The sequence below is a fragment of the Marmota marmota genome, unplaced genomic scaffold, assembly GCF_001458135.2.
Source record: "Marmota marmota marmota unplaced genomic scaffold, marMar, whole genome shotgun sequence".
Lineage (NCBI taxonomy): Eukaryota > Metazoa > Chordata > Mammalia > Rodentia > Sciuridae > Marmota > Marmota marmota.
Window position 1 is genome coordinate 7779073 of NW_026000241.1, and position 12337 is coordinate 7791409.

The 12337-nt window shown below is 39.2% G+C and overlaps 1 protein-coding gene across 1 annotated transcript; it reads right to left on the minus strand.

The window, feature by feature from the left end:
- Positions 1 to 1088: 1088 nt before the first annotated feature.
- LOC107145077 (vomeronasal type-1 receptor 4-like) lies at positions 1089 to 2479 on the minus strand. Its single transcript, XM_015488911.2, has one exon. The coding sequence runs from the start codon at positions 2067 to 2069 to the stop codon at positions 1089 to 1091; it is 981 nt and encodes a 326-aa protein (XP_015344397.2). The 5' UTR covers positions 2070 to 2479.
- Between the last annotated feature and the right edge of the window lie 9858 nt (positions 2480 to 12337).

A 12337-nucleotide genomic window follows, 5' to 3' on the forward strand; every position in this document is an offset into this window, starting at 1 on the left:
CCAAAATACGGAATCAAAGCTTCATCCCCTCATGCCTTGTTCTCAGCCCCTCCATGCAGTGAATGGTTCCACTACAGATTTGTTTCCCAAGTTCAGAAAATATGGTCCACTCAGATGCTTCTTTTTAAATAGTAACTGAGATAATTACTTAACATAGAAAATTCCATATTTAAATGCTTCTGAAAACCCAATGATCCAACTTACTGCTCTTGTATTTATAAGTTACAAAATGAATTATAATTAAAACCAATTAATATGCTTAAGTGCTCTCTTGACCCCACCCAGGTCATTCTGTCAATCACTACTGGGAAATATTTGAAATACACCACTCTTCCATATTCTAAAATATCATATGTTTCAAATGACAAACTCTCTTCGTAGCATTTCAGATAAAATAGCAAAACCTGGTCTTTGATATCCTGCAGTGTCTCCTCAGTTCCATCCTAGGCACTAGTCGTTTTTCCCATTTTCTTAATTGATACTCTGTTTGACTTTTACATTTCATGAATCTCTTCATACATTTCTGGGCCCGGTTAATTCCAGGACAATTTTCACTAATTGGTTTAAAGTTCAATACTCATAAGCTTTGCATTGTCTCCAAATTAACCTCACATGTTGACCACAAAATTTCTCGGTTGGAATATGGGAAAACAGAGAAATTATGAAAACATTTTGCAAGACATCTAGTCTGGAAATGTGCTCCTACACTATGACACCTCTTGTGACAGCAGATTCAGTTTGCTGTTTACATTCTGTCCATCATCTGGCTGGCCCTTCTTGTGCTTAGACCTCTGAAGGAAAGAAGAATTGAATGGTGCCATTGAAAAAGAGAAGATAAACCGGGCATGGCACACACCTGTAAGTCCAGCAGCTCAGAAGGCTGAGGCAGGAGGATCTTGAGTTCAAAACCAGGCTCAGCAAATTAGTGAGGCTCTACACAACTTAGCAAGACCCTGTCTCTAATAAAATATAAAAAAAAGGGCTTGGGGTGTGGCTCAGTGGTTAAGCACCCTGGGTTCAATCCCTGGTACAAACGAAAAAGTAAAAAAAGAAAGATAAAAAACTTGTAAAATCTAGAGCTACTTGGATCATTTAGAGGATAGCATACTCCCTCTGCAGCAGGCAAAGATGAGCCTGGATATCCTGGGGTCACGGCTCCTGAGAACAAAGGGGCTGACTGTAGGAAAGCAAGCAGTGATCAAGGCAGAGCTGTTCACCAGCCACCAACCTGGATCATTTAAACGAGCCAAAAATAGTGAGAAAATGCAAGAGAGAGTGTAAAATGATACAAAGGTGCCCACTAGGACAAGGATGCTTTGAGTGATTCTAGTCTCAGGGGAGGATCTTGGGGAGAGGGTGGCGCTATGGAGGTGTCGGACCTGCTGCTTGTGCTTGTACAGGATGAGAACTATGAAGCTACTGGTCCAGACCATCAGTCCCAGACACAAAACATCATAGGAGGACAATAGTGCTATAAGTAGCACACCCGTGACTCTGTTATCAATTACTGCAGAACAGTATCCATAATCTATTTTATTTGTGGTGTTTTTGCTGTTCCACTTGCCAACATACATAGGAACACTGATGTTCAACAGCATGTTTAGCATCCAGCACAGGATGTTGGAGGGCCCCATGTATCTGGAAGCTTGCGGTTTCATCTCCTCCCACCTGAAGTTCCTGGGGCTGATCGTGATGGCCTGGAAGATACTCAAGAGGCAGGTGATGCCGGTGCCCACACCCCTGCCGACTCTGTGAACATAGAAAACAAGTTTGCATCCAGTATCACTGAGGAAATGTGTTGCCCCAAAAGCAGACATGGTCTGTGGGACTCCTTTACAGAATATGACCAAGAAGTTAGCCAAGGTCAAGTGCTTGAGAATCAAATCCTTGGGCCTTACAGGACATCTGGTGAGATAAAGGAAATTATGGAAGAGAAGAAAGAAATTCCCCAGGAATCCAATTATGGTCTGCCATAAGAAGACCATTCCTATCACCAAATCACCGGAGGCCATGGCAGTTTCCAAGAATTGATGGTTCCATTCGCTGAGGGGATCCTGCATGGAAAACATGAGATGTGTTTTATTTGGGCAACCCAGATCCACTATTGTTCCCTACCTTTGTTTCCAATCAATAATTTCTTATCATATTCTTTTCTCTAAGTGATTTGCTATTAGAAGAAAAACATAAAGAATACTATTATATCATTTTATGCAACAAGTATAGTACTCTTTTAATACTTTACATATAACTTTTACAACAATTTTATGAAGTAAACACGTCATCATTCTCAGTTAATAAGTGAGAAGATCTTAGGCACAGAAGAGTTGAATAATGTTTCCAAAGTCCCCACCTTATAGAGTCAGTCAGGAGTTGACAATTTACTTAACCCAGTGTATCTCAACCCCAGACATAGTTATTTATGTTCTCCTAAAACTCTACATACATTCTATGATTTTGTGTATCTTGTCAATATTTTAAATAATGGTTGTACTTTTTTTTTTACTAATGTGTTTAACAATTTTCCACTTAAATCTTTTTTTGTTTTGTTTTGGTAGCTGGGGATTGACCCCAGGGCCTTTTGCATTGCAAGACAAGTGCTCTACCAGCTGAGCTATGTCCACAGCTATCCACTTAAATCTAAAAGCTTCATTTATAGGCAAACACCACCTTAAATAATTCAAAAGAGGACATGGAGTCTGTGTACTTAGTAAAACCCTAAAGAAATACTTATATCAGATGAAATAAAACCCTAAAGAAATACTTATATCAGATGAAATGGAATTGATTGAATGTGCCACTCATTCTGTGTTGGAATTAAAGGAAGAGAATCTTTTCCATCTTAACCATGTATGCTAAGCAATGATACATGGAACATGAATAGGGTGATAAATGCTTGTAGAAGGGAGCTAAATTACCATTAATTTTAGAGAAAGTTAATATTTGTTTATGAATGGAAAATATCGGATAAAATGAATTCAATTTCACAATTATTAAACATTCTAAAACACAACTGTATTGTGCAAAAGGGATATTGGTAGGGGAAATTATTTCCTGAATCAATTTAAATAACACTAAGATGAATATTGAGTCTGTGAATGGCATCAGAACATTTTTTGAAACCATAGAAAATATCATAAAATAATGAAATTTTGAAAATTGCCTAAGTCCATAGTTTTTTTTCTCAGAAAAGAAAAAACTAAATCATCAAGTTAACTTTCCTTAAATGCTTCTTCCCTGACTTCAATAATGAACAAAGTCTAAACGTAATCTGCAGATGTTAGATATTTTCTGTCGCTGCATAATTACTGTTTCTATGAAGTGTAAAATAATAATGAGGTGAAAAGCCCTTGTTTACTATTTCTAAACCAAAGTACACCAATCAGCTACATCTTACACATTATCACAGGCATGGAGGTACTGGAGAAAAACTTGGACCAACTGAAAATGTTCTTGACTCCTGTAAAGCAGATAGAAGAGCTAGCAGATGACATTCTGAATAACATGAGAAAATCTTAAAAGCCCACATTCTATGGCTTCATCAATCAAAATCCAACGATGAAGAATGAGTTGAATAAAATTAAAAGCACTTAGGAAATTTTTTGATTTTGGTCCACCATTTCTTCTCCACAGGTTCAGCCCAGGATAAGTAATTACTCTCCCTTACTTCCATAACTTTGGTACCATCCAGTTTATAGTGCAGAAGAGTCCTCTTTTCAAACAACAGCTCTTACTGTATCTTCTGATGCCTCTGCTTTCCTTGTAGACCATGCTTCCCAGAACAAAATACAAAATACTCACCTGACTCCTTCCTGCTGCCAGGCTGGTGAGCTCCAGGCATTGATCAGGACAGCCAGAGAGTGTGTGGAGGGAGACAGGCAGGTGTGGGATATGGGTTTGTGATCCTCTGACCTCATCTCCCCACAGGACTGCAATTATCATTCCACCTGTACCAACACTGATAGCAGACACTGGGAACTCAAGTTAATTCTGAAAAACTTCATCCCAGTTACCAATTACTAAAAACAATTATAACTTTCTAGAGAGCCTCTCCAGAGATCTGAGAATGGCCCTTCTAATCAAACATCCCCCCGGGGCACATAGAAACTCTCTTGGAGAGAGCAGGAAATGCTGAGGTCGGAGACTGGAGGGACCCAGCACCTGTGTCTTCGTGGATTTTGTGCTTTTCCCAAGATGCTCTTCTGCTGAAACTCAGTCTGTGTTGATCTGCATGTTCCTGAAACAAGACAATTATCTAATTATGAACAGAGACATGGTGAAAGAATTACAGGTCTATTTCACTTATCTTGGGAAAGCTTTGGTATAAGGAACTGAACCCAGGGGCACTATACCACTGAGCCCCATCCCCAGTTCTTTTTTTTTTTTTAAGTATTTTTTTAGTTGTAGATGGACACAATATCTTTATTTATTTATTTTTATGTGGTGCTGGGGATCGAACCCAGGGTCTCACGCATGCAAGGCAAGCACTCTACCACTGAGCTACAGCCCCAGCCCCCCCAGTTCTTTTAATTTTTTTTTTTATTCTGAGACAGGATCTCTCTACATTGTTGAGGGTCTCACTAAGTTGCTGAGGCTGGTCTTGAACTTGTGATACTCCTGTCTCAGCCTCCTTAGTTAATGGAATTACAGGCTTGGATTGCCACACCTGGTTTATATAATTTTTTTTTCTGGACAGCATGGCTTTATTTAATTTATTTTTGTATGTGGCGCTAAGAATCGAATCCAGTGCCTCATGAGCGCTAGGCAAGCACTCTGCTTCTAAGCCCCAGCCCCAGCCCTAAATTTTAATTTCATAACAACTTTTATTTTGATTTATACAGCCATTAAGACAAAAGAAGAAAACTTTTAGAAACATTGTGATTTTGTTGACAGATTTTTCTGGTTTCCTATAGAACATTGTAGTGGCTACTGTCTGTCCAGTATCCTTAAGTTTCATTTTATTACTGTTCTGAAATTCCTCTCCCACTTTTCTATGGGTTTCATACATCTCTATTTTCAAGCCTGGCTTCTACTTTTTTTTTTTTAAATCTTTATTTTATTTATTTATTTACTTATTTTTATGTGGTGCTGAGGCTCCGACCCAGCTCCTTGCACGTGCTAGGCAAGTGCTCTACCGCTGAGCCACAACCCTAGCCCTGGCTTCTACTTCTTAATAGAAATAAGGAAAATGGAAAATGTAAGGCTGGGGTGGTGGCTCAGTGGTAGAGCGCTCTCACCTGGCACGTGTGAGGCCCTGGGTTCCATTCTCAGCACGGCATAAAAATAAATAAATAAAGGTTCATTCACAAATAAACATATAAAAGTTATATGAAATATACTATGAAAAAAGAAAATGGAAAATGCTTACACTTCATTTATTCAAGCTAGATTATATGTAGGCCCAAATATAAAACCAGAAAACTAGGAACCATTTTCCCAAAGCTGTTGTCTTTGGGAACTCTACATCCAACCACCAGCCCTCTTTGAGGGGCTCTGATCCCCACCAGAACAGAGGGCTCCTCCAATTATGTTGCTCATTCCCATCAGCACTGAAATTCCTGTGCTACTTGTCACCGTCAATCAAGCGGGGTCCCCACACTTGCCCTCAAGCTTGGGTCAAAGAAGAGGCTCCCGCACTGCTGCCCTTGGGAACATTTCCTACTTCAGATGATGTCATTCTAATTTATCAACAGTAGTGTGGGCCTGAGGAGGTGGTGGCGCCATCATTAAATGAGATATGTGTATGCAGGAATCAGTTTCCTTAAGTACGGCAGCACAAAGATTTGTTGATAAGCCCTGGGATGGAATTTCCAGTAAAGAAAGACAAAATTTCTGCATTGGAGGTTATAATGCTTCATGTCTTCATCTCCCAGGAGTACACAATGGCAAGATTATTCTACAAGAGTGTGATTTTTATCTACAGCTTTTATTATACTTTTGCAATACTAAACTATATCACCTCTTGTTAATTGAAGGTTTTGTTTTGTTTTTGGTTGGGGGGTACCAGGGATTGAACCCAGGGACACTCAACCCCTGAGTCACATCCCCAGCCCTATTTTGTATTTTATTTAGAGACAGGGTCTCACTGAGTTGATAGCGCCTCCCTGTTGCTGAGGCTGTTTTTGAAATTACGATCCTCTTGCCTCAGCCTCCTGAGCTCTGGGATTACAGGAGTGTGCCACTGCACCTGGCTTATTTGGAGATTTTTAAAAATGGGATCCAAATGCATGGGGCATCCCATGCTGATTTGGAATGGTGAGAGTTTATGCACCCCAAAGGGGGTAGACTTATATTCATAAATACTATAGGTAAGGTAAAAATAATTGCGAGGTTTTTAGCAATTTTTCTAATTCCAATTGAACCATGACAGAAATTTGACGAGTGGGACTTTCTAGAGAAGTGATTCTGGAGCATGATCAGCAAGGTGGTTTCCTCTGTCCTCTATAGTCTAATTTTAAAAGGCCTTGAATCTTAACAATGTCCAGGCAATAGGTAGCATTATTTCATCTTATACATCTTTACATATAGTTCATTTTTAGTCTTTGCAATTCCAAATGAATACCAACAATCTACATAGACACAAGACTCTATATGGTGGCTCATTAATGTTCTCATTTGGAATATTTATTTTATATTTTCTTTCTTTATTCTCCCACCCCCTTTCTTTTATCCAGTACTAGGATTTGAGCACAGAGCCTCACTAGGCAAGCACTCTACCATTGAGCTATACCTGCAACCCTCTTATGGGTTTTGAAGGGGACTGTTGGGACTTTTTAAAATCTGGTATCAATCTGTTTTCTAGTTTCTAAGCTATTTACAATAATGAAAGAGGCAAGGAAGATTTCATCTGTGGGCTTCCATCTGTGGTAGCTGATAATCTGGGCAGTTTTCTTTGTAACTAATATCCTCTTGAGTAAAAGCCAAATGATTAATCAGAGCGTAGATACAGTTCCCCATTCCAAGGTGGTTTTTTCAGCCAGTTAGGGGAGCTCTAGAATTAGGACATTCACAAACAGAATTAAAAGTTACTTGAGTAAAATCAACATCCATAGGGAGGCCAAATTTTTATTTACAATGTCTTGAAAACAGCTGTAATAATCCCAAAATGGATTCATTAAGATTCCTGTGTACAAACTTGAATTTTATTGTGGTCTAAGCCCTTAGGAAATGCTTCAAGGATAGGTTTGTGGAGATGTTTGGCCCATCTTTGTGCTAGTTCCCAGAACTGGCTGTCTGTTTCTCAGGGTGAATCCAGTCAGGCTAAGCCTCCAGGGTCGAATCTGCCCTTTCACAGATAAAGGTGAGAATCAACTGGTGTCTGTCAGAAAAACTCAACAGGAGGCCTGGATTGTCACATTGCCTTGTCAGCAACCTGATGAGGTCTTGGAAATTTCTTGACCGTTGCCTAGAGGTTAGTCTTAGTCCAAGAACACAGGAGTCTTGGGGTTTAGCTGGGTCATTAGGTGGGTTTTATCCTAAAGGCACAGGTTGTAACAGGACCCAATTGAGTGCGGTGAGAAGGGAAGAGTTTGGAAATAAAGGTTGTTCAGTCAGAGAAAGAGGAAAAGGAGGGGGAAATGGTAGGAAAGGAGATGAAGACTCTGCGGCAGAAGGTGTCTGGATCTCGTTGGTCTTTTTATCTTTTATTTCATTTTTGCAGTTCTGGGATTGAACCCATGACTCAGCACATGCAGAAAATACACTGTACCACTGAGCTACATCCCCAACCCTTATCCTCTTTTAATTGCTTATTTTCAAAAGTTGGCTTCTAGACAATATACTGTAGTGAGGTAAATTTTGAATCTTTTTTTTTTTTCCCAGTACCAGGGATGAACCCAGGGGCATTTAACCACTGAGCCACATCTCCAGCCCTTTTTTAAAATTTTATTTAGAGACAGGGTCTCACTGAGTTGCTGAGAGCCTGGCTAAATTGCTGAGGCTGGCTTTGAACTCATGATCCTCCTGCCTCAGGCTCCCGAGCTGCTGGGATTACAGGCATGCACCACTGTGCATGGCTAAATTTTGAATATCGAATGCAATTTAACAAACACTTTGAAGCACCAATTGAAGGATGGATTCCATCCAGATTAATGTTGTTGCCACAGTTTTCTGGTTTACTTCTAAGGAAGATAAGTTTGAGGAGTTCAAAAGTTCCTCAATGAAACAACAAATGACCCTTGGTATAATTTGCCCATTGGTTTTAAAATTTTCACAAAGAGGGGCCATGGTGTTTAAATAGATAGCCAGCTGGAATCTCTGAAGGGACACCATCTTTGACTACCTTAGAATCTAGGGATCTTATTTCTTTTCTTTAAAAAGAGGCACATAGAAGAAAGCAGAATAAAGGAATTATAAAACAACAACCCAAATAAAATAAGAGAACTCAAACAAAAAGAGGGATTTCAAAATCCAAGAGAAAAATTCATGGAGGTGGAAGGGTGAAGGACTTCCTGGATGTTGGAGCACCAAGGGCTCCTCAAGTGGGGACCGCACACAGTTCAAGGGGCCTTCGAGTTTTCCAAGGTGATTCTACTTGGGATCCCACTTTTGATTCAGTTTTTTCAGTCTAATAGTTAACAGAAAGAAGGTTCTCCAGAACATAAGATTGTAATTGGAAATAGCAATGGCATGCTGGTTTGTCCGTGCCACTCAAAGCAGCAGCAAATCCTGGTAAAATCAGAACAAAAGGGGATTTTGAGAGATGAAGAGGAGTTGATAAAACATGCTTACATCAAAGCTCATTTCTCGGGGCTGGGGTTATGGCTCAGCGGTAGAGCACTCACCTCACATCTGCAAGGGCCTGGGTTCGATCCTCAGCACCACATAAAAGTAAATAAATAAATAAAATAAAGTTTAAAAAATGTTAAAAACAAAACAAAAAAATATTGTAATAAACTACACTACTATGAATATTATCCCACTGTTACTATATATGTTACATATTAAATTAATATGTATTACACATCTAATTAACATGAAACATGCTTGCACATTTATGCTATGAGTGAGTGAAGATAGCAGTGATGNGGGGTACCAGGGATTGAACTCAGAGGCACTCAGACACTGAGCCACATCCCCAGGCCTATTTTGTATTTTATTTAGAGACAGGGTCTCACTGAGTTGCTTAACACCTCACTGTTACTGAGGCTGGCTTTGAACTCGCAATCCTCCTGCCTCAGCCTCCTGAGCCGCTGGGATTACAGGCGTGTGCCACCGTGTCTGATGTCCTGCCTTTCCTTATGACTATGGGAGTATGTTTCTTTTTTTTTTTTTTTTTTAATATTTATTTATTTATTTTTAGTTTTCGGCGGACACAACATCTTTGTATGTATGTGGTGCTGAGGATCGAACCTGGGCCGCACGCATGCCAGGCGAGCACGCTACCACTTGAGCCACATCCCCAGCCCATGGGAGTATGTTTCTTGAGGTTAATCAGAAAATATTTCTTTGTCACTACCTTGGAAACAAATTTCTGACAAATACAAAGAATCAGTCCAGACTTGAGTCCAGCTCAGTCTAGAACGTCTACTGGTGTCCCTCCCAGCCCATCATCTAAAGAAGATGCTGTATCTCATAACGAAGGATGCTTATACTATATATATATATATATATATATATATATGCGCATATGGATAGACATGTATGTATATATAGCTTTCTTTTTCAAAAGAAATGTGGCATCTTCTTCCTATATTGGTTGGGGTAGAGATTAAGAGTTTCCCAGCTTGAAGTAGCCTGTCTCAATATCTTTATTTAATTGGTCCCTCCCAGGACTGTTCACAGACTCTTACCACATCTAGATATACATGGGGGACAGAAGACCCTCAGATGATCTAAAATCAGGCAAGTTAGAAACTGAACAAATGGGAAGAATTTCTGTTTTAGCTAGTTCTTCATTGCTATGACCAAAATATCCAATAAGAACCATTTTGAGGAGGGAAAGTTCATTTGGGGTTCATGGTTTCAGAGGTCTCACTCTATAGATGGCCAACTGCATTGCTCTGGGCCCAGGATGAAGCAGCACTTCCTGGGGAAAGGGCCCCGCAGAGGAGAGCAGCTCAGCTCATGGTGGGGTCAGGAAGCAGAGGGACAGAAGGGAAGGGATCACAGGCAAGGGGCACCCTTCCAGGGCAAGCCCCTAGTGACCCACTTGGTCCAGCCACACCTGACCTGCCTCCATTACCACTCAGTCATTCCACTCAAACTAGGATGGACTGATTAGGTTACAGCTCTCATGAGCCGATCATTTTACCTCTGATTATTCCTGCATTAACAGGAGCTTTGGGGGGGGGCACCTTATTTCCAAACCATAATAATTGCTGAAACAACATCTGGCTGTTCCCAAGTTTCAAATGGAGAAAGGAGGTCAGCATGGGTCACCAAACTTTTTGCTGATGTCGATGACATCTCACATGGTAATACGCTCACATGGGAACATACTGGGGACCTGGAAACAAACTGAAAACAATTGACAATGCAGTGAGCCTGCAGGAATCGCTTACATCCAACAACAGTCAAAGATGCTCTGGTTCAAAGGTTAAATGTCCCTTTTTCCTGTGTGGAAACACAAGGCATGAGGGAAGCAAACCCATTGGGAAGTTTCAGTCCCCAATAAACAGAATCCACATGCCCTTTTTTTACTACTGTTGCTTTTATATTACAGTATATTTCCATGCATGTTTTATTCTATTTTTGAAATTTGTATTTCATTAGCCCCCTATTTGAATTTCCAAGGCTTTGTTATATAGGGAAGCCACTCTCTTTTTTTGTTTCAGACTTTTTATGGATAGTTTTGCTTATTCTTCTTTGCAATAAAATTCCTATTTCTAGAACACAAGCATATGGTAGCAATACTGGGGTGTAACTCTAGAAAATGATTAAGAGTTTGTTATTTCCTGATACCTTTGAATTTTCCCAGATAGGTGATGACATTATTTCTAGTTGTAAGATTTGTATTTGCATGGTTTTTGGAAATGTTTTACACTAATGTTGCATTACTGATTCTTTAAAATATGAATTTCTGTTGAATTCTGCTAATGTCTTTTTTTGCATCTATGAACACGAAAGTATAGCATTCTATGAGAATTGATTCTATTGCAAATATTATTGGATTTTCTAATGCTAATTCTCATTTCCATTCCTGGTATAAATGGTAATTGATTATAATATAATTTTTTTAATATTTATTTATTTTTTGTTGTTTTAGGTGGACACAATATATTTATTTTTTATGTGGTGCTGAGGATCGAACCCAGTGCCTTGCACATGCCAGGCCAGTGTGCTACCACTTGAGCCACATCCCCAGCCCATAATATAATCTTTTAGTGTGTTAACACACTGGTTTCTGATATTTAAAATTATAACTTTGAGGTCTGGGGTTGTGGCTCAGTGGTAGAGTGCTTGCCTAGCACAGGTGAGGTATGGGTTTGATCCTCGGCACCACATAAAATTAATAAATAAAATAAAGTTATTGTGGGCTGGGATTGTGCTCAGAGGTAGATAAGCACCTACCATATAAAGTAAAATAAAGACATTGTGTCCACCTAAAAAATAATAATAAATAAATAAATAAATGAAGGTATTGTGTCCATCTACAACTAAAATTTTTTTAATTATACTTCGATGTTTATATACTGTTTTTTTTTTTTTTGGTGTGTGTGTGTGTGTATGTATATGTGTAATTCTCTATATGGTTGAATCCAGACAAAATTCCATCACCCTTCTATAATCTTCTTAAAGCTATTGGGAAGAATGAGGATTTTATAACTCCTGAATAATTTATCATTGGTTTTTCAATAAGTTTATAAATAGAATTTCTCTCTGGACTCTTTGAACTTGGTTTCATTTTTCCTGTGGATATCATTCAATTTATAATTTCTGTCTCTATGGGGTAAATGCTGACAAAATGTATATTCTTAGAATGTGTGTCATTCTAAGAATATTAATGTGCAGAGGATTGCAAAATTTTGTTCCTACTTATTTCATATCAATATTTGACTTCAAATTCTTCTTTGCACTGTAACTTGACATATCTTCTCAAGCTCTTGTGTGATCTCATCTCTCTACTTATATTTAAATAACAGTTTAACTCAGGAATCTGAGGACTAAAGAGAATGAGAGTTTGAGATGGACACCTCGGGGAAGCAGCAAATGACACATCTGATTTGCTGTGAGTCCCTCGTGTCTCAGACTGCTATATTTTCTGCTCTCTCCTTGTGAGACCCTGATTGCCCTCAGGGATCACTGACAAGAAGAGCTTCTCTCAAACACTCTCATCTCTCTGGAGATGTTCAGGAGAATGTTACAATTGTTTTTGGTAATTGGTAACGGGGACTAAGTG